The sequence below is a fragment of the Phyllobates terribilis genome, unplaced genomic scaffold, assembly GCF_046119375.1.
Source record: "Phyllobates terribilis strain yellow unplaced genomic scaffold, ASM4611937v1 Scaffold_9__5_contigs__length_417890890, whole genome shotgun sequence".
In the NCBI taxonomy this organism is placed as follows: Eukaryota; Metazoa; Chordata; class Amphibia; order Anura; family Dendrobatidae; genus Phyllobates; species Phyllobates terribilis.
The window spans coordinates 282,009,592-282,030,065 of record NW_027362769.1 but is presented as its reverse complement, the minus strand read 5'-3'; the positions used below and the strand labels follow the sequence as shown (position 1 = coordinate 282,030,065).

The following is a 20,474-nucleotide window of genomic DNA, read 5'->3' as shown; positions in this document are numbered from 1 at the left end:
ATATAGGGGAGCTGTGGGCCAAGGATACTGTATATAGGGAGCTGTTGACACATCATACTGTATATAGGGGAGCTGTGGGACCATCATACTGTGTATATAGGGTGCTGTGGACCCATAATACTGTGTATAGGGGAGTTGTGGGGAAATTATATTGTCTATAAGGTAGCTGTAGGCCCATCACACTGCATATAGGGGAGTTCTTGGCCCAATATGCTGTGTATACAGTCATGGCCAAAAGTTTTGAGAATGACACCAAAATTATATTTTCACATGATCTGCTGGCCTCTGGTTTTTATTAGTGTTTGTCTGATGTTTATATCACATACAGAAATATAATTGCAATCATATTATGAGTACCAATAGGTTATATTGACAGTTAGAATGAGTTAATGCAGCAAGTCAATATTTGCAGTGTTGCCCCTTCTTCTTCAAGACCTCTGTAATTCTCCCTGGCATGCTCTCAATCAACTTTTGGACCAAATCCTGACTGATAGCAGTCCATTCTTGCATAATCAATGCTTGCATTTTGCCCGAATTTGTTGGTTTTTGTTTGTCCACCCGTCTCTTGATGATTGACCACAAGTTCTCAATGGGATTAAGATCTGGGGAGTTTCCAGGCCTTGGACCCAAAATCTCTATGTTTTGTTCCATGAGCCATTTAGTTATCACCTTTGCTTTATGGCAAGGTGCTCCATCATGCTGGAAAAGGCATTGTTGGGCGCCAAACTGCTCTTGGACGGTTGGGAGAAGTTGCTCTTGGAGGACATTCTGGTACCATTCTTTATTCATGGCTGTGTTTTTAGGCAAGACTGTGAGTGAGCAGATTCCCTTGGCTAAGAAGCAACCCCACACATGAATGGTTTCAGGATGCTTTACAGTTGGCATGAGACAAGACTGGTGGTAGCGCTCACCTCTTCTTCTCCGAATAAGCTGTTTTCCAGATGTCCCAAACAATCGAAAAGGGGATTCATCAGAGAAAATGACTTTGCCCCAGTCCTCAGCAGTCCACTCCCTGTACCTTTTGCAGAATATCAGTCGGTCCCTGATGTTTTTTCTGGAGAGAAGTGGCTTCTTTGCTGCCCTCCTTGAAACCAGCCCTTGCTCAAAGAGTCTCCGCCTCACAGTGCGTGCAGAAGCACTCACACCAGCCTGCTGCCATTCCTGAGCAAGCTCGGCACTGCTGGTAATCCGATCCCGCAGCTGAAACAGTTTTAAGATACGGTCCTGGCGCTTGCTGGTCTTTCTTGGGCGCCCTGGACCCTTTTTGACAACAATGGAAGCTCTCTCCTTGAAGTTCTTGATGATGCGATAGATTGTTGACTGAGGTGCAATCTTTGTAGCTGCGATACTCTTCCCTGTTAGGCCATTTTTGTGCAGTGCAATGATGGCTGCACGTGTTTCTTTAGAGATAACCATGGTTAACTGAAGAGAAACAATGATACCAAGAACCAGCCTCCTTTTAAAGTGTCCAGTGATGTCATTCTTACTTAATCATGACTGACTGATCGCCAGCCCTGTCCTCATCAACACCCACACCTGTGTTAATGGATCAATCACTAAAACAATGTTAGCTGCTCCTTTTAAGGCAGGACTGCAATGATGTTGAAATGTGTTTTGGGGGTTAAAGTTCATTTTCTGGGCAAATATTGACTTTGCAAGTACAGCAATTGCTGTTAAACTGATCACTCTTTGACATTCAGGAGTATATGCAAATTGCCATTACAAAAAATGAAGCAGTAAACTTTGGAAAAATTACTATTTGTCTCATTCTCAATACTTTTGGCCATGACTGTAGGGCAACTGTTGGGGCATTACAACCCCTGGCAAAAATTATGGAATCACCGGGCTCGGAGGATGTTCATTCAGTTGTTTAATGTTGTTGAAAAAAAGAAGATCACAGACATGGCACAAAACTAAAGTTATTTCAAATGGCAACTTTAGGGCTTTAAGAAACACTAAAAGAAATCAAGATTAAAAATGTGGTACTCAGACCAAGCAGAAGGAAAAAATTATGGAATCAGGAAAAACAAACACACAAAAGAACACTCCAATACATCACTACTATTTTGTTGCACCAACTCTGGCATTAATAACAGCTTGCAGTCTCTGAGGCTTGGACTTAATGAGTGACAAACAGCACTCTTCATCAATCTGGCTCCAAATTTCTCTGATTGCTGTTGCCAGATCTGCTTTGCAGGTTGGAGCCTTGTCATGGACCATTTTCTTCAACTTCCACCAAAGATTTTCAATTGGATTGAGATCCGGACTATTTGCAGGCCATAGCATTGACCTTGTGTGTCTTCTTTCAAGGAATGTTTTCACAGTTTTTGCTCTATGGCAGGATGCATTATCATCTTGAAAAATTATGTCATCATCCCCAAACATCCTTTCAATTGATGGGACAAGAAAACTGTCCAAAATATCAATGTAAACTTGGGCATTTATTGAAGATGTAATGACAGCCATCTCCCCAGTGCCTTTACCCGACATGCAGCCCCATATCATCAATGACTGTGGAAATTTGCATGTTCTCTTCATGCAGTCATCTTTATAAATCTCATTGGAACGGCACCAAACAAAAGTTCCAGTATCATCACCTTGCCCAGTGCAGATTCGCGATTCATCACTGAATATGACTTTCATCCCCAGTCCACGATTGCTTTTCCTTAGCCCATTGTAACCTTGTTTTTTTCTGTTTAGGTGTTAATGATGGCTTATGTTTAGCTTTTCTGTATGTAAATCCCATTTCCTTTAGGCGGTTTCTTACAGTTCGGTCACAGACTTTGACTCCAGTTTCCTCCCATTCGTTCCTCATTTGTTTTGTTGTGCATTTCCTGTTTTGCTTTAAGTTTCCGGTCTTGGCGCTTTGATGTCTTCCTTGGTCTACCAGTATGTTTGCCTTTAACAACCTTCCCATGTTGTTTGTATTTGGTCCAGATTTTAGACACAGCTGACTGTGAACAACCAACGTCTTTTGCAACATTGCGTGATGATTTACCTTCTTTTAAGAATTTGATAATCCTCTCCTTTGTTTCAGTTGACATCTCTCATGTTGGAGCCATGATTCATGTCAGTCCACTTGGTGCAACAGCTCTCCAAGGTGTGATCACTCCTTTTTAGATACAGACTAACGAGCAGATCTAATTTGACGCAGGTGTTAGTTTTGGAAATGAAAATTTACAGGGTGATTCCATAATTTTTTCCTCAGAATTGAGTGATTCCATAATTTTTTCCATCTGCTTGGTCTGAAAAAAATTACCCTTACTGGGTACCACATTTTTAATCTTGATTTCTTTTAGTGTTTCTTAAAGCCCTGAAGTTACCATTTGAAATTACTTTAGTTTTGTGCCATGTCTGTGATCTGCTTTTTTTCAACAACATTAAACAACTTGAATGAACATCCTCCGAGCGCAGTGATTCCATAAGTTTTGCCAGGGGTTGTATACTGTGTATAGGAGAGCTGTTGGCCCAATATTTTGTGCATAGGGGAGCTGTTGACCAATACTGTGTATATGGCAGCTGTGGACCCATTATACTATGTATTGGGGAGCTTTGAGCCCGTCATACTGTGTATAAGTGACCTGTGGGTCCATCATACTGTGTATAGGGGAACTGTGATGGCATTATACTGTGTAAAGCGGAGCTTTGGGTCCATGAAACTGTGTATACGGGAGCTCTGGGCCCATCATACTGTGTACAGGGAAGCCCATCATACTATATATAGGGTTTGTGAGGACATCATATTATGTATAGGGGAGCTGTGGGTGCATCATACTGTATACAGGGGAGCTGTATGCCCATCATACTGTGTATAGGGGAGCTGTGGGCCCATCATACTGTGTATAGGGGAGTTGTGGGGAAATTATGCTGTCTGTAAGGGAGCTGTAGGCCCATCCCACTGCGTATAGGGGAGCTCTTGGCCCAATATGCTGTGTATAGGGCAGCTGTGGGGGGGCATTATACTGTGTATAGAGGAGCAGTTGGTCCAATATACTGTGTATATGGGAGCTGTTGGCCGATACTGTGTATATAGCAGCTGTGGGCCCATTATACTGTGTATTAAGGAGCTGTGGGCCCATCATACTTGTGTATAGGGGAGCTGTGGGCTATTCATACTTGTGTATAGGGGAGCTGTTTGCCGAATATACTGTGTGTAGGGAGCTGTGGACCCACCATACTGTGTATAGAGGACCTGTGCATTGGGTGGGAGCGATAAGTGGGCACTTAAAAAGCATTATTGTTATAGGGGAACTCAGATAATTTTGAAATATTGACCATCAAAGATGCACAGGGAGAATTATTATTTTCTATGGGCAAAATGTGGACACTATTTTCTAGGGGGCAATGGCAATTTTACCGTCTAGAGGCCACAAAAGAGGCATTATTACTATGTAAGAGGTTCAGTGGTGGGCATTATTATGTGGAGCAGTAAGAGGAGCGCTGTTATTGTCCCACACAGCAATTGCAATAATAGGGACACATACGACAGCAGCGACTCAGCACTGCGTTGAGTAGTTTGTGAAGGTTCGGAATAGATAGAGACAGTGCAAGAAATGTGAGAAGTCAAATGTGTCTTTGTTGTAAACTCTGCAGACGAGTCGTGGCTGGAAGAAGTCATCATGTTGGTCTGGACCAGATGGAAAAGACGGGAAAAGTGAATGACTCCCATCAGAACGAACATCAGCTATAAGTCACCATCTATAACTGAACTCTAATCACTTGTATCTTCTGTAGGACTGGTGTCTACCACTATATGGTCACCGTATGGTGGTAATATCAGGCTTTGTCTTAGTATAGAGATTTATTTTCAGTTACAGAGCGGTCATCTGCTGAAGTTCCCCTGTACACACAATTAGGATGCACCACCATAGTTGTAATCAGGGTTACTGGTTAGGGGCCCACTCAGATGTTTCACCCCCCTTTGAGTTGAGTCCCTAGCTATTTGTCTGGTGTGGCTGAAGCCCTCTTGCACTGTGACAACCTGCTGACTTCAAGGGAATCTGTCACCAGGTTTTTGCCACCTGATCTGAGCGCAGCATGATATAGACCCTGATTCCAGCGATGTGTCATTTAGTGGGTTGTTTGATGTAATTTTCATAAAATCACTGTTCCATTAGCAGGAAATAGAGGACTAGTAAACCTGCTGCAATGTAGTCCTCCGCATTCATGAGCTCTGTATAACCCCACCAACACCACTGATTGGCAGCTTTCTGTGTTCACTATGCATAGGCAGAAAACTACCAATCAGTAGAGTAGGCGGAATTATACAGAGCTCAGCATTCAGATAACTGCTAGATCTGCAGCAGAGAAAACAGTGATTTTATCAAAACTGCAGCAGTCCAATAAGGCTGCGTGCCCACTATGCATATTTCAAGCGTTTTTGCCATGAAATTTCCGCAGCGAAAACGCTTAAACGCTTGGTAATACGTGCCCCATGGTCCCAAATGATAATCCGCATGTGCTGTGCACATGCTGCAGAAATTTCCGCTGCGGATTATCATTGTGGAAAAATACGCAGCATGTCCATTAATTTTGCGGACACGCAGCGTAATTGCCGCTATTGACTTGCATTGAATCGCTTAATATCCGCATGACTACATGTGCACATGCTTATATTAAGCAATTCAATGTGCGGGATGGTACCCAGGTCTGGAGGAGAGTCTCCTCTTACCATAGCACCTGTTAAAAAAAAGAATTTAAAATAAAAAGATTATACTTACCTTCTGATGTCCCCCGGTCTCCTCAGCGATGCGTCTGGTCTCTTGTACGGCTCGCGATGGTCTAAAAGGACCTTTCATGACGTCATTTAGTCATGTGACAGGTCACGCGACCGCTGACGTTGGCGGTCACGTGACCTATCACATGACTAAATGACGTCATGAAAAGTCCTTTCACACCACCGCGAGCCGTACAACAGACCGGAAGCAGTGGAGAAAACACCGGGGGCCATCAGAAGGTAAGTATAATCTTTATCTTTTACCATTTTTATTCTTTTTTTTTTTAACGATTAACTTGGTCACACTTTAAAAATCCATGCCGGTTACATGGATTTATATAGTGTGACCAAGTTGTCAAGCACTTTTCCAAGTGATGCTAAAATCGCTTGGAAAGCGCTTGAGTACTGTTACTTTTATTTTGTGTGTGAGGAAAGGGTGTGTAAATGAGTGTGGTCTGCAAAATATGGGGTCGAGGTGGCGTATGGTTTCCAAAAAAATGGGTGATGGTTTATGTCCATATAAAAGTGGTCCATTTATGATTTTTAGATTTACTTATCAGGAAATCTAAATAAATAGTATGTTGGCATCTTTGGCCACAGTGTCCATGTTCTATGTGAGCAGCCACTTGTTCAACAACCATTCAGTTGGCTCCCCTTGATGCTGCTGGCATTACAATCAAGTACAGGGGTGTGCAATTAATTTTCCAGAGGGGCCACATGAGAGACCGTGACTGTTGTGGAGGGCCGAACCAATAGGCTGAAATTAACTCTGCTCAGTATTAAAATTACCATATTAATTATAATTACTTTATATTAATATTAATATAATCACTTAATATTGCGCAGAATTAAGTATGCAGACATCCCCCTATATACCGGTTGAGCGAACACACACACAGCCCCCTATATACCTTAAAGGCCTCCACACAGCCTTCCCATGATCAGCATGAGACCCCCATAGCCTCCGCATGTCCATCAACAGACCCCCAATGTCCAGCAAGAGACCCCCATAGGCTCCCCATGCCCAGCAACTGACCCCCATAGGCTCCCCATATCCAGCAACAGACCGCCATGTCCAGCAACAGACCCCCATAGGCTCCCCATGTCCAGCAACTGACCTCCATAGGCTCCCCATGTCCAGCAACAGACCCCCATCGACTCCCCGTGTCCTGCAACAGACCCCCATAGGCTTCCCATGTTCAGCAACAGACCCCCATAATCTCCCCATGTCTAGTAACAGAACCCCATAGGCTCCCCATGTCTAGTAACAGACCCCCATAATCTCCCCATGTCTAGTGACAGACCCCCATAATCTCCCCATGTCCAGCCACAGACCCCCATAGGCTTCCCATGTCCAGCCACTGTTTTCTGCCCTCGGCTGTCTCGGTCCGCAGGCCGGACGGGGACAGCCACAAGGCCAGATGTGGCCTGCGGGCCGCACTTTGCCCAGGCCTGATCTAGCAGGTTACAGAGCACATTTGCACACATTGCACATCTGCTCAAGACTCATCCTATTTCCTGTCAGGCTTGTGTGCTCGTGACTACACACCGCCTGTGGGAGAAGAGCTATCTGCTATTGTGTGAATTTGTCACCACCATTACTGAGATGGGATATTAATGTCTGTCTGCAATGTGGTATGTTGTGAATGTAAATTCAGACCTTACTAATTTACTAATGTGGGAGACCCTCAAATAATTCATTTTTACAGATTCGGGAGAGAGATAATTACTGCACACATCATTGATAATGATATTTTAATAATGATCTTTTTCTTGACTGGGGTGGGACACATTGTTAGGGGATGAGGGGAGGTGGGCACCATTTCAATGATCGCCTCAGGCAGCAGAAAATCTAGAATCATCCTTACTTGTCCCACATGCAATACACACAAACATCAAGGATTCTTGCTCTCCTGTCTCTAAATAACACATATTCAGAAGCAGCATATAGAGCTTATACAGCAGTACTCAGTAGTGTAGCTGTGACTGCAGTATAGTGTGTGATTCACTAGTAAGCAGTAGCATTGGTCTGTATATGTCTGTGTCTTTCACTTGCACTTTGCTCCTTCAAACCCCTCTACTATCCATAGACTGTATGGAGAGTCATCTGATGCCTCAGTGTGCTGTCAGTCTGCCTTGTCTTGAGCAGGACGGATTTTAGCTTTTTTTTCCTAGTGAATGATGTTCAAGAGGAAAGGATGTGGCTCAAAAGTGGAGAAAGAAGCATATTTCTCTGATAAGATATACTACAAAGCTTCTAATATTCACTTGTACTATTGATTTATGCACATTTTGTTGAGACACTAACCATTTAAGATGTTGTGACAATGTCTAACTTAACTTTCTCACTTTTTTTTCTCCCCTTTACAGTGGCACAGACTTCCTTAATTGTGCAAAATGTTTGCGTCATAATTTGTGGAATAATCCTGATGGTGGTTTTCTTATACCAGACTGAACTTATGTCTATGTATCAAGGATGGCTCTTGGTTAGTACCTAATACTGACAATATTACTATTCTATAGCTGTAAAATTTCTATAAATTTCTATAATTATTTAAATATATTTATATTTGTGCTGTCATGCTACCTGATACCTCAGTCCAAAGTGTCACCCAGGCGGTTGCATTTTGCCGCCCCTTGGAGAGAGATTTGGCCATTCTCAGAGCCGGCTGTCACAGAATGCATTTATTATCGTGGGAAATCCACTTTAAGGGCTCGCTCACACTGGTGAGTAGCTTCCAACAAGTCTCTCATGCTCGAGAATCAGATGCTATATGCATATGTCAAACTCTGCTGCGAGCGTGAGCCGAGCATCATTTTACTGTGATTTGTCCATCTTCTCCATTCTGTGAGTCGGCGTATATCGGACTGCACTGAGATGACATCCTAGTGCAGTCCTATGTTTTGCACGCATCCATAACTTCCGACTCTGCAAGAGAAAATAAACGCTAGTCAGCACTGCTCCAATGTTATACTATCACTTACAGTTGAAACCCGAAGTTTACATACACTATATAAAAAGACACATATGCATGTTTTTCTCAATATCTGACATGAAATCAGAATAAACCTTTCCCGTTTTAGGTCAATTAGGATTACCATAATTTTTAATATTTGCCAAATGCCAGAATAATGAGAGAGAGAATGTATTAAGGCATTTTTATTACTTACTGCAAAGTCAACAGTTTCCATACATTTCATTAGTATATGGTACCATTGCCCTTAAACTGAATGACATGGGTCAAACGTTTGGGATATCCTTCCACAAGCTTCTCACAATAGTTGGTTGGAATTTGGGCCCATTCCTCCTGACAAAACTGGTGTAACTGATCCAGGTTTGTAGGTCGTCTTGCTCTCACCTGCCTTTTCAGCTTTGCCCATAAATTTTCAATAGGATTGAGATCAGGGCTTTTGATGGCTACTCCAAAACATTGACTTTGTTATCCTTAAGTCACTTTGTTACCATTTTGGCAGTATGCTTTGGGTCATTGTCCATTTGGAAGACCCATTTCCGCCCAAACTTTAACTTCCTGGCTTATGTCTTGAGATGTTGCTTCAGTATTGCCACATAATCTTCTTTTCTCATGATGCCATCTATTTTGTGAAGTGCACCAATCCCTCCTGTACCGAAACAACCCCACAACATGATGCTGCCACCCCTGTGTTTCACAGTTGGGATGGTGTTCTTAGGCTCCCAAGCTTCTCCCTTTTTCCTCCAAACGTAGCGATGGTTATTATGCCCAAAAAGTTACATTTTGGTTTCATCAGACCACAGGACATGTCTCAAAAAATTAAGGTATTTTTTCCTGTGTGCATTTGCAAACATTAATCTGGCTTTTTTATGTTTCATTTGGAGTAATGGCTTCTTCCTGGCAGAGTGGCCTTTCAGCCCATGTTGATACAGTACTCGTTTCACTGTATATATTGACACAATCTTACCAGCTTCCGTCATCATCTTCACAAGGTCTTTTGCTTTTGTCCTTGGGTTGATATGCACCTGTCCGACCAAAGCACGTTCATCTCTGGAACACAGAACCCTTCTCCTTCCTGAGCAGTATGATAGCTGGACATTCCCATCTTGTTTGTACTTACATATAATTGTTTGTACAGATGAACGAGGCACCTTCAGGTATCTTGAAATTGTACCCAAGGATGAGCCAGACTTGTGCAAGTCCACAATTCTCTTCCTGATATCTCGGCTGATTTCTTTAGACTTTCCCATGATGCTACACAAAGAAGCAGTGTGTTTGAGGTGTGCATTAAAATACATCCACAGGTGTGTCTCTAATTAACTCAAATGTTGCCAAGAAACCTATGAGAAGCTTCCAAACACATGACATCATCATATGGGCAGTCAATTGTTTAAAGGCATAGTAATCTTAGTGTATGTAAACTTTTGACTTTGCAGTAAGTAATAAAAATGCCTTAAAACATCCTCTCTCTCATTATTCTGGCATTTGGCAAATATTAAAAATTATGGTAATCCTAATGGACCTAAAACGGGAAAAGTTTGTTCTGATTTCATGTCAGATATTGAGAAAAACATGCACATGTGTCTTTTTAGTTATCCTTGGCAGGAGAAGATAGAAGGAGGAAAAAAAACAGAGAGCGCTGTCTGAGCGTAATTAAGTGTAACACTATGGAGAGGTGACGTGTATGTAATGAACTCACCCAAAATGGTTGTGCTGGACAGGCACAACACTGGCAAAGAATTTAGAAGAGGACTGGAGTTTCTCCTCCGGTATGCTGATCATCCCATTCCGTGGTAGTGTGCTTTTCCTGGCCCTGAAGCCACTCCACGTGGAGGTATACAAGGAGAAAAGAACTTGGGATGGTGCTTCCATTTGAATGTGGAGATCACAGTCCATATATCCATATTAGATTTATTGGTTTTAAAAACAGATTTTGCTGTCAAACCACATTTACCATAAAAAACTTTTAAAAACACAACGCGTTTCAACTTCTATGAGTCTTCATCAGGTGTAAAAGAAATAGTGACATATAGAAACTTTGATATCTTATACTTAATTAGTGGTGGGTGGAGTGTTCCCTCTCACAAATCCCAGTCATCAGTATCTAAAATGGCATCTGATACAAGGAACCAGGTATATATACTCCCCAGACAATGTTATTAAACCGGAACGATACTGGTACAAATATAAAATGCATAAATACATTAATCAAAACAAAAAAACACATATTAAAATTAAAAGAAAAAAAAAAAAACTACCTATGTTGGATTCTCCATTTGAGTATTAAAAATATAAATATCATGAGCATTTTACAATGACAACATAGACATACAGTGACCTAACTCAATTATTAAACACGGTAACTCTTATATTATATTATAACAACAATTTTTTTTTTTTAAAAATGTATTCATTTTTTTTTTTTTCTACTATTTGTTACATGCTATACTAGGTGAGGTGTATGGTCTGTCAATGGATTTCTCTGAATATTCGTTTTGTGTATGAACATTTGCAAGGAGACCCTCTCAAATTCCATCTCACGTTCACATCGGGTGTGGCTCAGGCAAAAAAACAGTCTCACCGAACCAGTGTAAATGTGAACTGAGGGGAATTAAGTCCAAAGGGTTCTCATGCTCACATCGAATGTGGTTCAGGGGAAAAAAAAAGACAGTCACATCAGACCAAGATGAATGTGAACAGAGGGGAATTAAGTTCAAAGAGTTCTCAGATGGATTCTAATACCTCATTGAGTGCCTCTGGATGTAAACTGCCCAAACGATAGATCCAATAGGACTCTTTGGTATTAAGAACTGATCTCCTATTGAGAACAGTCATAGGAATTTGCTCTAAAAGGGTAACCCTTATAGAATTAAAATTTTTATTATGACTCAGTGATATGCTTGGACAAGCTCTGTTTTAAAAAAAACTATTTTCATGTTGTGTCTGTGACTGTTTTTACAGCGGTTTGGGACCATGATGGGGACTCGGGTCGTCCCAAGTATTGCAAATTTGTTCATGGGGCGATTCGAGTCCCTGTCGCCAATCCTGTCCGACAAATATGCTGATTAAGTGTTTTTTTACCGTCGTTATATAGACGACTTATTTATCATATGCAAGTGTACAAAAACGGGGCAATGCTATTTGTAAACAAATTAAATAAAAATGTCCTCACTATCCTAAATGGAAAAAGAATATTCCGCCCAGCCAATTTCGCCGAATCAGGCAAAATTGTATGTCTGTGACAGACTATATAAAGCAATCTGAAATACTGCTATCCAGATTTAATGAGAAGGGGTATCCAAGGAAACTTGTATAAGAGAAATAAAACGATCCGAAGTATACTTAATAAATACTGCTATCTGTTAAAGAAAGATCCAATATTAAAAGAACTAATTCCTCTGAAACCCAATATTGTGTTTCGTAGAGGAAAAACTATTAAAACAATATAGCGCCCAGTTTATTAAAGAGCAAACTAAAATCTACCCTGAATACCCCTAATAGTATTAAAACCAAAAGAGTGGGAGCATATAGATGTGGAAATTCACATTGTGACCTGTGATTGTGGACTCAATTATGTGGGATTTACCGCACAAACATTACATAGCCGCATGAACGGTCACAGACACAACGTGAAAATATATTTTTTTTAAACAGAGCTTGTCGAAGCATATCACTGAGTTGACGCGCCCCTGGGCCGCGTGTGAAGGGGAAATACCCGGAGGCGGGTCTCTGTATAATGCTGGGGGTTGTAGTCTCCGTGGCGGCGACCCGGTCCCGTGGCTCAGGGTGGCCAAACCAGTGGCAGTCTATTTATGTGTTTTTTATGATTAAATGTCCGACTACGGCACCCGTGGATTGCGGTCACTAAGAACCGCCGCGGGCAGACCGCTGAGGCTGATGTTGTGTGCGCAGCAGGGGGTAGTATAACTCCCCACGGGAGGAGTATAGCCTCAGGGCAGTGAGTGCAGATGATGGGGGTGATGGTGCGCGGGAGCAGCAGTAATGACTCAGAGTCCAGTGATGCAGTCCAGGGTCTTTACTCACAGTTTTACACTCCAAGCCACTTCTGCAGATTATGCCTGCCCACGTCATGCTGTGCTCACCAGGTGAGGGGCTCGGCCAACTCCCAGGTACCTTTTGGAGTGCTTTTCAGGACCCCCTTCGTGTGTCCTTTCTCTGGCCTGTCGTACCCCACAAGTGACCATGTTTCTGTCCAGCTGCCTCGGGCCTTGGCGGGCAAACATATGTTCCGTTTCCCTGGGTCCTATGTAGTGCCTTCCTAACGGGTGTAGTGAGGGTCCGTGCACGTACAATGCCACGGCCTCCGGTTACTAGCTGAGGGTAGTTGCTCTCCTCCACTAGATGAGGCATCCGGTTCCCTTTTCTTGGCCTGACCCCCCTACTCTGGTAGCGGCGGGCGTGCGGTGGCAACTGGCCGGTCCGCACCCCTGGGGTCCCTTCAATCTTCTCCTAGAGCTTCCTCCATTCTTCTCCCTTCCTTCCTTCTCCTCCAGGCCTTAAGATTTGGCCTGCCTGCGGAGCAGAGACTGTGCAGAGCCTCTGCTCCCCGCCTCCTTCTCTCTCTGCTCTCTCTTCTCTTCTACTACTTTCTCCCCTGACTCTAAGATGGTGCCCACCTTATATACTCCTCTATACAGTGCACCCGGGATCTACTCTCCCCACCCACACACTACCGGGTTCCCTCTTTCTAGGTGTTCCCTCCAGCCAGGGACAGTTGTGCTCATTCTTGGGAGCATTGTCGCCCTGTCCCCCGGATATGTGGTGTAGTGCATGTGGGTGTTAGGGTCCTGAGCCACACTCCATCCTTACCCGGAAGTGAGATATCACACCTCTGGGTGAGATGCAATACCTCTGTAGCAACCGAAAACTCGGGGCGCTACAGAGTCATAATAAAAATTTTAATTCTATAAGGGTTACCCCTTTAGAGCAAATTCCTATGACTGTTCTCAATTTGAGATCAGTTCTTAATACCAAAGAGTCCTATTGGATCTATCGTTTGGGCAGTTTACATCCAGAGGCACTCAATGAGGTATTAGAATCCATCTGAGAACTCTTTGAACTTAATTCCCCTCCGTTCACATTTACCCTGGTTCGGTGCGGCTGGTTTTTTGCCTTAGCCACACCCGATGTGAACGTGAGATGGAATTTGAGAGGGTCTCCTTGCAAATGTTCATACACAATACGAATATTCAGGGAAATCCATTAACAGACCATACACCTCACCTAGGCTAGAATGTAGCAAATAGCAGAAAAAAATAAATAAATTCAGATTTTTTTTTAAAACAATTTGTTATAATATAAGAGTTACCGTGTTTAATAATTGAGTTAGGTCACCGCATGCCTATGTTGTCATTGTAAAATGCTCATGATATTTATATTTTTAATACTCAAATGGAGAATCCAACATAGGTAGTTTTTTTGGGTTTTTTTATTTAATTTGTGGGTTTTTTTTGTTTGTTTTGTTTTGATTCATGTATTTATGCATTTTATATTTGTACCAGTATCGTTCTGGTTTAATAACATTGTCTGGGGAGTATATATACCTGGTTCCTTGTATCTGATGCCATTTTAGATACTGATGATTGGGATCTGTGAGAGGGAATACCTATGTGATCCACCAGAGCTGTGCTGCGCCTACCCCGACGCGCGTTTCGGCGTAACTCGCGTTTCGACGAAGGTGTATGCCAGTGGAAGGCAGCACATTTCCCCAATGTACATCATTGTTGTGTGAGCGTCTCTCTATGCAGTGCCACCTAATGGCCTAACCATGATTCATTAAAGGTTTTTTAAGGAATATTGTCTACTTTTTGATCTTTTTTGTTCGGTTGCTCTCTATTGGTTAGCTTATGTTTCCCGAATTGATTTAGTCCGATGCATACTTACTTGTATGGGCATTAGTGATGCATACAACAAATCTGATAAATTCAGTTTTTGTGCCAAGTATAATAATCTGTACATTGTGGGACAGTGTAGAGAGAACACAGGACATGACAGGTTCCCTTTAAGGTATCGGACAACCCCTTTAAGTAATTTTAGTGATGTTTAATGCAATCTAAACATCAGCAGAAGAAATTGACTCCATAGTATGTGCATCCAAGTATAAATGTCGGCATTATTTCTAATGTTTATGTTAGTTTATTAGAGCTTATTTTCGCAGGGAAAAAAAGTAATATGTAAGTAATGGCTGTAATTTCTAAACAGTTATTCTAATCCACCAATCAGTGTAATGCTCACTTAGTACTGCAGAGGAGGGCAAGGAATATATATATTTTTCCCTCTTTCTGTCTGCTCAATGCACAGGGACTATACCTAACCCTCCAACCCAAAAGCTGCCAGTTTTTCTATCAAGTCTTCTAAAGGCAGCAAAGTGTGTTACATTAATTTATTAATTCTTTTATAGTTGGTGCCGCCCCTCTGTAAGGTGCCACCACAGAAAATATGACCCTGGTTAATAAATTATACATAGACAACTGATAACACAAGATCATCCATCACAATAGGTGACGTCACATCTGACTCTGCTCCCCCTCACTTCGCTCAGCTGACCCTGCTCCCCCTCACTTCACACAGCTGACCCTGCTCCCCCTCACTTTATACAGCTGACCCTGCTTCCCCTCACTTCACACAGCTGACCCTGCCCCCCTCACTTCACAGTGATCTTTGCACAAGCTCATTAGATGCTCCAGAACAAAGAAAGGATCAGAGTCTGTTCATTGTAGCTAATGTCCATGTGGATTTCCTAAAACAGGAGGTTAGAGTCTAAAAAATTCCAATGGTCAGTGTGAAAATTGCAAGATTTAAATTTTTTTAAAATACATTTCACACAGTTTTCTGATGACACATTCCCTTTAACCCCTTCCTACTTAAGCCAGTTTTCATCTTCCTGGCCAGATAAAATTTTTCATAACTGACATGTCACTTTATGTGGTAATTCTGAGGCTGTTTTTTGTGACCCACTGCAGTTTGTTACTGGTAATGTAGATATGATTTGCATTTATTTCTTAAAATATCTCAGATTTGAAGAAAAATTAGCAATTTTCAACCTTTATAGAATTAATACAATTTCAATGTCTTTAAAACTGTAATTCAGCTTAAAAAATGTAAAAAAAATTACCATATGCCTTCTTTATATCTGCATCATTTTTGAAATTTTTTGTTTGTTAGGATGTTAAAAGACTTTAAGGCGTTATATGGGATTTTTTTTTTCTTCATCAGTTGCCGGGGTGGGCAATTCATTTTCTCGAGGGACCACATAAGAGACCATGACTATTGTGCAGGGCCACACCAATAGGCTGAAATTAATTATACTCACTATTAATATTAACATATTAATTACAATTAACATTAAAATAAAATAATTATATCACTTAAGCAGAATTAAATATGTTGTCATCCCCCTATACGTATACCATATGACCCCTCACACAGTCCCCTTATGTACCGTATGGGCCCACACACAGCCCCCTATATACAGTATGTGCCCCTACATACAGTATGAGCCTCCACATAGCCCCTCTATATACAGTGAAAGTAAAAAATAGTTTTCCAGCACACGATATAGAAAAATTAAAAAAAGCCTTTATTTAATCCTTCATTAAAAAATACAATTCCAACAGAGATAAAAGCATGTGTAGGCTTATGCGTTTCGGATCATATTTGACCCTTAGTCATAGCATAAAGTACTGAATAAATGTTGCGTCAAATATGATCCAAAACGCGTAAGCCTACACATGCTTTTATTTCTGTTGGAATTGTATTTTTTAACGATGGATTAAATAAAGGCTTTTTTTAATTTTTCTACATCGTGTGCTGGAAAACTATTTTTTACTTTCACTGAGGATTTTTCTCCCAGATGGGGATGGATTAATTCCGAGCACCGAGATCATGGAAAGGAGGACTGGGCAGGCTGGGCCAGGTGAGCTGAAGATCTTTTTCCCCTCTATATACAGTATGAACACCCACATAGCCTCCTATATACAGTATGAGCCCACACATAGCCTCCTATATACCGTATGAGCCACCACATAGCCTCCTATATACTGTATGAGCCATCACATAGCCCCTTATATACAGTATGAGCCCCCATATAGCCCCCAATATACAGTATGAGCCCCACAGAGCCTCCTATATACAGTATGAGTTACCACATAGCCTCCTATATACAGTATAAGCCATCATATAGCCCCCTATATACTGTACATAGCAGTTCCTTCCTTTCCACCTTGCACTGTCGATTGAGTATCATTGACAATGTCTGGCTGACAGCCAGCTCCTCATTGTATAACTCAGCACACGAGCCCTGAGTTAATACAATTGATGTTGAACTGCTGATTTGCCAGCTCATGCAAAAAGTTCTGCAAGTGACCCTGATTTTCAAGACCTAAGCTGGGTATCAGTGTCACTAAAAAACTTATTTCACTACACTGCTCATAGAATGTAAATCACACTAACTCAGCACGCCTTTGCGCAGTTAGGCTATGTGCCCACGTTGCATTTATGAAGCAGAAAATTTCTGCTGCATAAATGCAAGTCCTCTCCCGGAAAAACGCATGCGGAATTCCGCACGCGTTTATCGCGCTTTTTTCGCGCGTTTATCACGCGTTTTCCACATGCGGAATTGCCTTGCGTTTTTTATGCATTGAACAAAGGCAATTCTGCTTGCGGAAACGCAAAATTAAATGACATGCTGCGGATTTTTGAACGCAGCATAAACGCTGCGGAAAAATCCGCAGCATGTGCATAGAACTTGCGGAATCCCATTGGGGACCATGGGGTGCGTGTTACCAAGCGTTTTACAAGCGTTTCCGCTGCGGAAATTCCGCATCAAAAACGCTTGAAAAATGCTACGTGGGCACACAGCCTTAAACAGCAGGGAGCCAGTAGTCAATCAGCATGACATCATCAGTGACTGCCTGTCCATATAGAGCAGAGTGTAAGAGAGTTCTGTTGATGTGACGTCCCAGAAAGCAAAAGAATTGCCGCCAGGAGCGGTTCTGTGACTGTTCTGAGCTGAGAAAGTGCTCTTATGGTGAATTAGGCAGCAGGGAGCCAGCTGCCAACAATTACTTCACTTTATATATTACTGGTTCACTTTATACACTTCCAGAAGCGGCATTACCAAATATTTGTACTCTTCCTATTATTGTGTCTTCAGAATTAATGCAAAAACAAAATTTTGGGGAGGACTTTTTTTTTTACACTTAATTTTTTTTTTTTTTCATTTTTAGAATTTTTAAAAACTTTTGTTTAGTTAGTCTCACTTACAGTTAATCTGAAAGGAGGCCTGTTGGGCCTTGCTTAATAGACCATCATACTTGACAGACCCAGAGGTCATTGTTTACCTCTTGTTGCCATGGTGACCATCGACACTCAAGCGATTGTGTTGCAGGTGTGCTGATGGAGCCGCCGCCATCCCACCTGTATCCAGTGCAAGTGGCTCTGGGGTCTGCACAAGACAGAAAGTGGTGATGTCACTGCGTCGCTGGACCGCTGTGACCTGTGATTGACTGAAGAGGTAAGATGACTTGAGCAGTGCATTGTAACATGTTTTTTTATTATGTACTGCCCAAAGTCACCTGACCGCTGTAGCCAATCACAGGCCACAGCAGTCTGGCAGCTAGTGGAATGGTGTCATCACCACCTCCAGTCTCTGCATGGACACTGGTAGGTGAGTATGATTGAGTCTATTTATTTTTTACATATGCCGTCCTGTGGGCCAAGTTTTATTTTGTCTGGACAACCCCTTTAAACTTTTAATCCAAGCATTCCTTTTAGTAAAATAATTAAATAATAGATTTTTCAAAATGCAATTACATTTTTCTAAAAACATGACAAGATTCACACGATTTCTGTGAGAAACAAAAGAAGGCACACAATCCAGTGATAAATGATAACGAATCTGACTATAATCAACAATTGAAAAAGTAACCTCTTTCATTTTGATAATCTACAATCTACAATAAATTTGCAGTCCCCCAAAACTGTCAAAACAAGATTCCTTGTCTGCCATTCGCAAGAGCAGCTGGACTCTTTCTTTCCAAATCTAAATTGTTTTGTACGATTCTAAAACATGTGAATTGTGTCTGCTTCTCGTGTGTTACATTTATCACTAACTGAACAAATTGGTGAACATGATTTATTGAAATTTTGTGGAATTCCTTGTATATGGCCACCAGTGCCTATCATCCACATTCCCAACATCAACTCTCCTCATAGCCTTTATTTTGTGTACAGTTTCCTTAACCATCCAGGCAACTCTTTAATGACTTCAGAATTTCAGAACTAAAAATTCTAAATCAATATTTTTCAGAAGTACTCAAATATGCATGCTTCGACTTGAAACATGTGAAAAGTGCGGAATGAGGTAAATTATTAATCATTTATAACTCATCAAAAGTTAAAGGGGTATAACCCATCTTCAAGATCCTATCCCAATATGTAATAAGTGTAATAATGATATTATCAAATACCTCCAATTAGAAATGTAGTATAGTTCTTCTGATAAACTATGTCGCTTAACCCATGTGCAGGACATTGCAGTAGCTTAGGTATCCATAGTTATAACCACTCATATAGTGACAGTTAATTGTTAGTAACCATGGATATCTAAGCTACTGCAATGCCCTGCACATTGGGTAAGCGAACATTGCTAATCAGAAAAACGTTACATTTTTAATTTGAGGTATTTGGTAGTATTATTAGTATTATTATTACACCTACAACATATTGGGATAGGATTTTGGGAATATCCCTTTAACAAAGAGCCACATAGAAACAAATATGATTGTCTAACTGTAGCGCCGGCGTCCCTGCCCTCTGCTAGGCAGGAACGCTGTTCCCCTCACCCCTCTGCTCCGAGCCCGGCGTCCTCCTCCCGCTCTGCTGGCAGCGCGCGCTCCTTCCCGGCCACTGTGCTTAGGGCGCGCGCGCGCGCTCCCTCCCTCTTAGAGGGGCCGCGCGCGCCGTCCTAAGGAGTCCCCGGCCAATGGCCGGAGGACTTCACCATATATAAGGCACCTCCTCCAAAATGGAGGTGCCCGAGCAATGTTGTTGCACTGTTCACTACTCTGCTTCAGCCCTCAGGTCCCGTTGCCAGTTACCTGCCATTTACCTGCCAGAAACCTGCCAGTTTGCTGTCTGTTTCCTGCCTGACATTCCTCCTACCTGCTTGCTAGCCTGAGGTCCGACGGTCTGCCTTCCTACTCCTGTCAGTCTGTCTATGGACCAGCTTGCCCGCTCACCTGGGAGCGCACATCTGCTACCTGCCTGCTAGCCTACCTGGAGGCTCCGCCGTCACGTGCTGTGACCACCTGCCATTCCAGAGACTCCTGCCCGCTCACCTGAGAGCGCACATCTGCTACCTGCCTGCTAGCCTACCTGGAGGCTCCGCCGTCACGTGCTGTGACCACCTGCCATTCCAGAGACTCCTGCCCGCTCACCTGGGAGCGCTCATCTGCTGCCTGTCTGTTGGGCTACCTGGAGGCTCCGCCGTCACGTGCTGTGACCACCTGCCATTCCAGAGACTCCTGCCCGCTCACCTGGGAGCGCTCATCTGCTGCCTGTCTGTTGGCCTACCTGGAGGCTCCGCCGTCACATGCTGTGACCACCCGTTTCTCCAGAGACTCTCGCTTGCTCACCTGGGAGCACACATCTACCATCTGCCTGCTAGCCTACCTGGAGGCTCAGCCATCACAGGTCGTACCTACCCTTTACCCAGAGACTGCCCCGGTCACTTGCCGTGACCTCCTGCCCGTTCATCCAGAGAC

General features: G+C 42.5%; 1 protein-coding gene across 1 annotated transcript in view; it reads left to right on the top strand.

The window, feature by feature from the left end:
* SLC40A1 (solute carrier family 40 member 1) overlaps positions 1 to 20,474 on the top strand; it is a 145,134-nt gene that overhangs the window by 80,891 nt on the left and 43,769 nt on the right. The window contains exon 4 of the mRNA XM_073647838.1: positions 8,087 to 8,202. Coding sequence (XP_073503939.1) covers positions 8,087 to 8,202 — 116 coding nt within the window. The remainder of the gene's footprint in view (positions 1 to 8,086; positions 8,203 to 20,474) is intronic.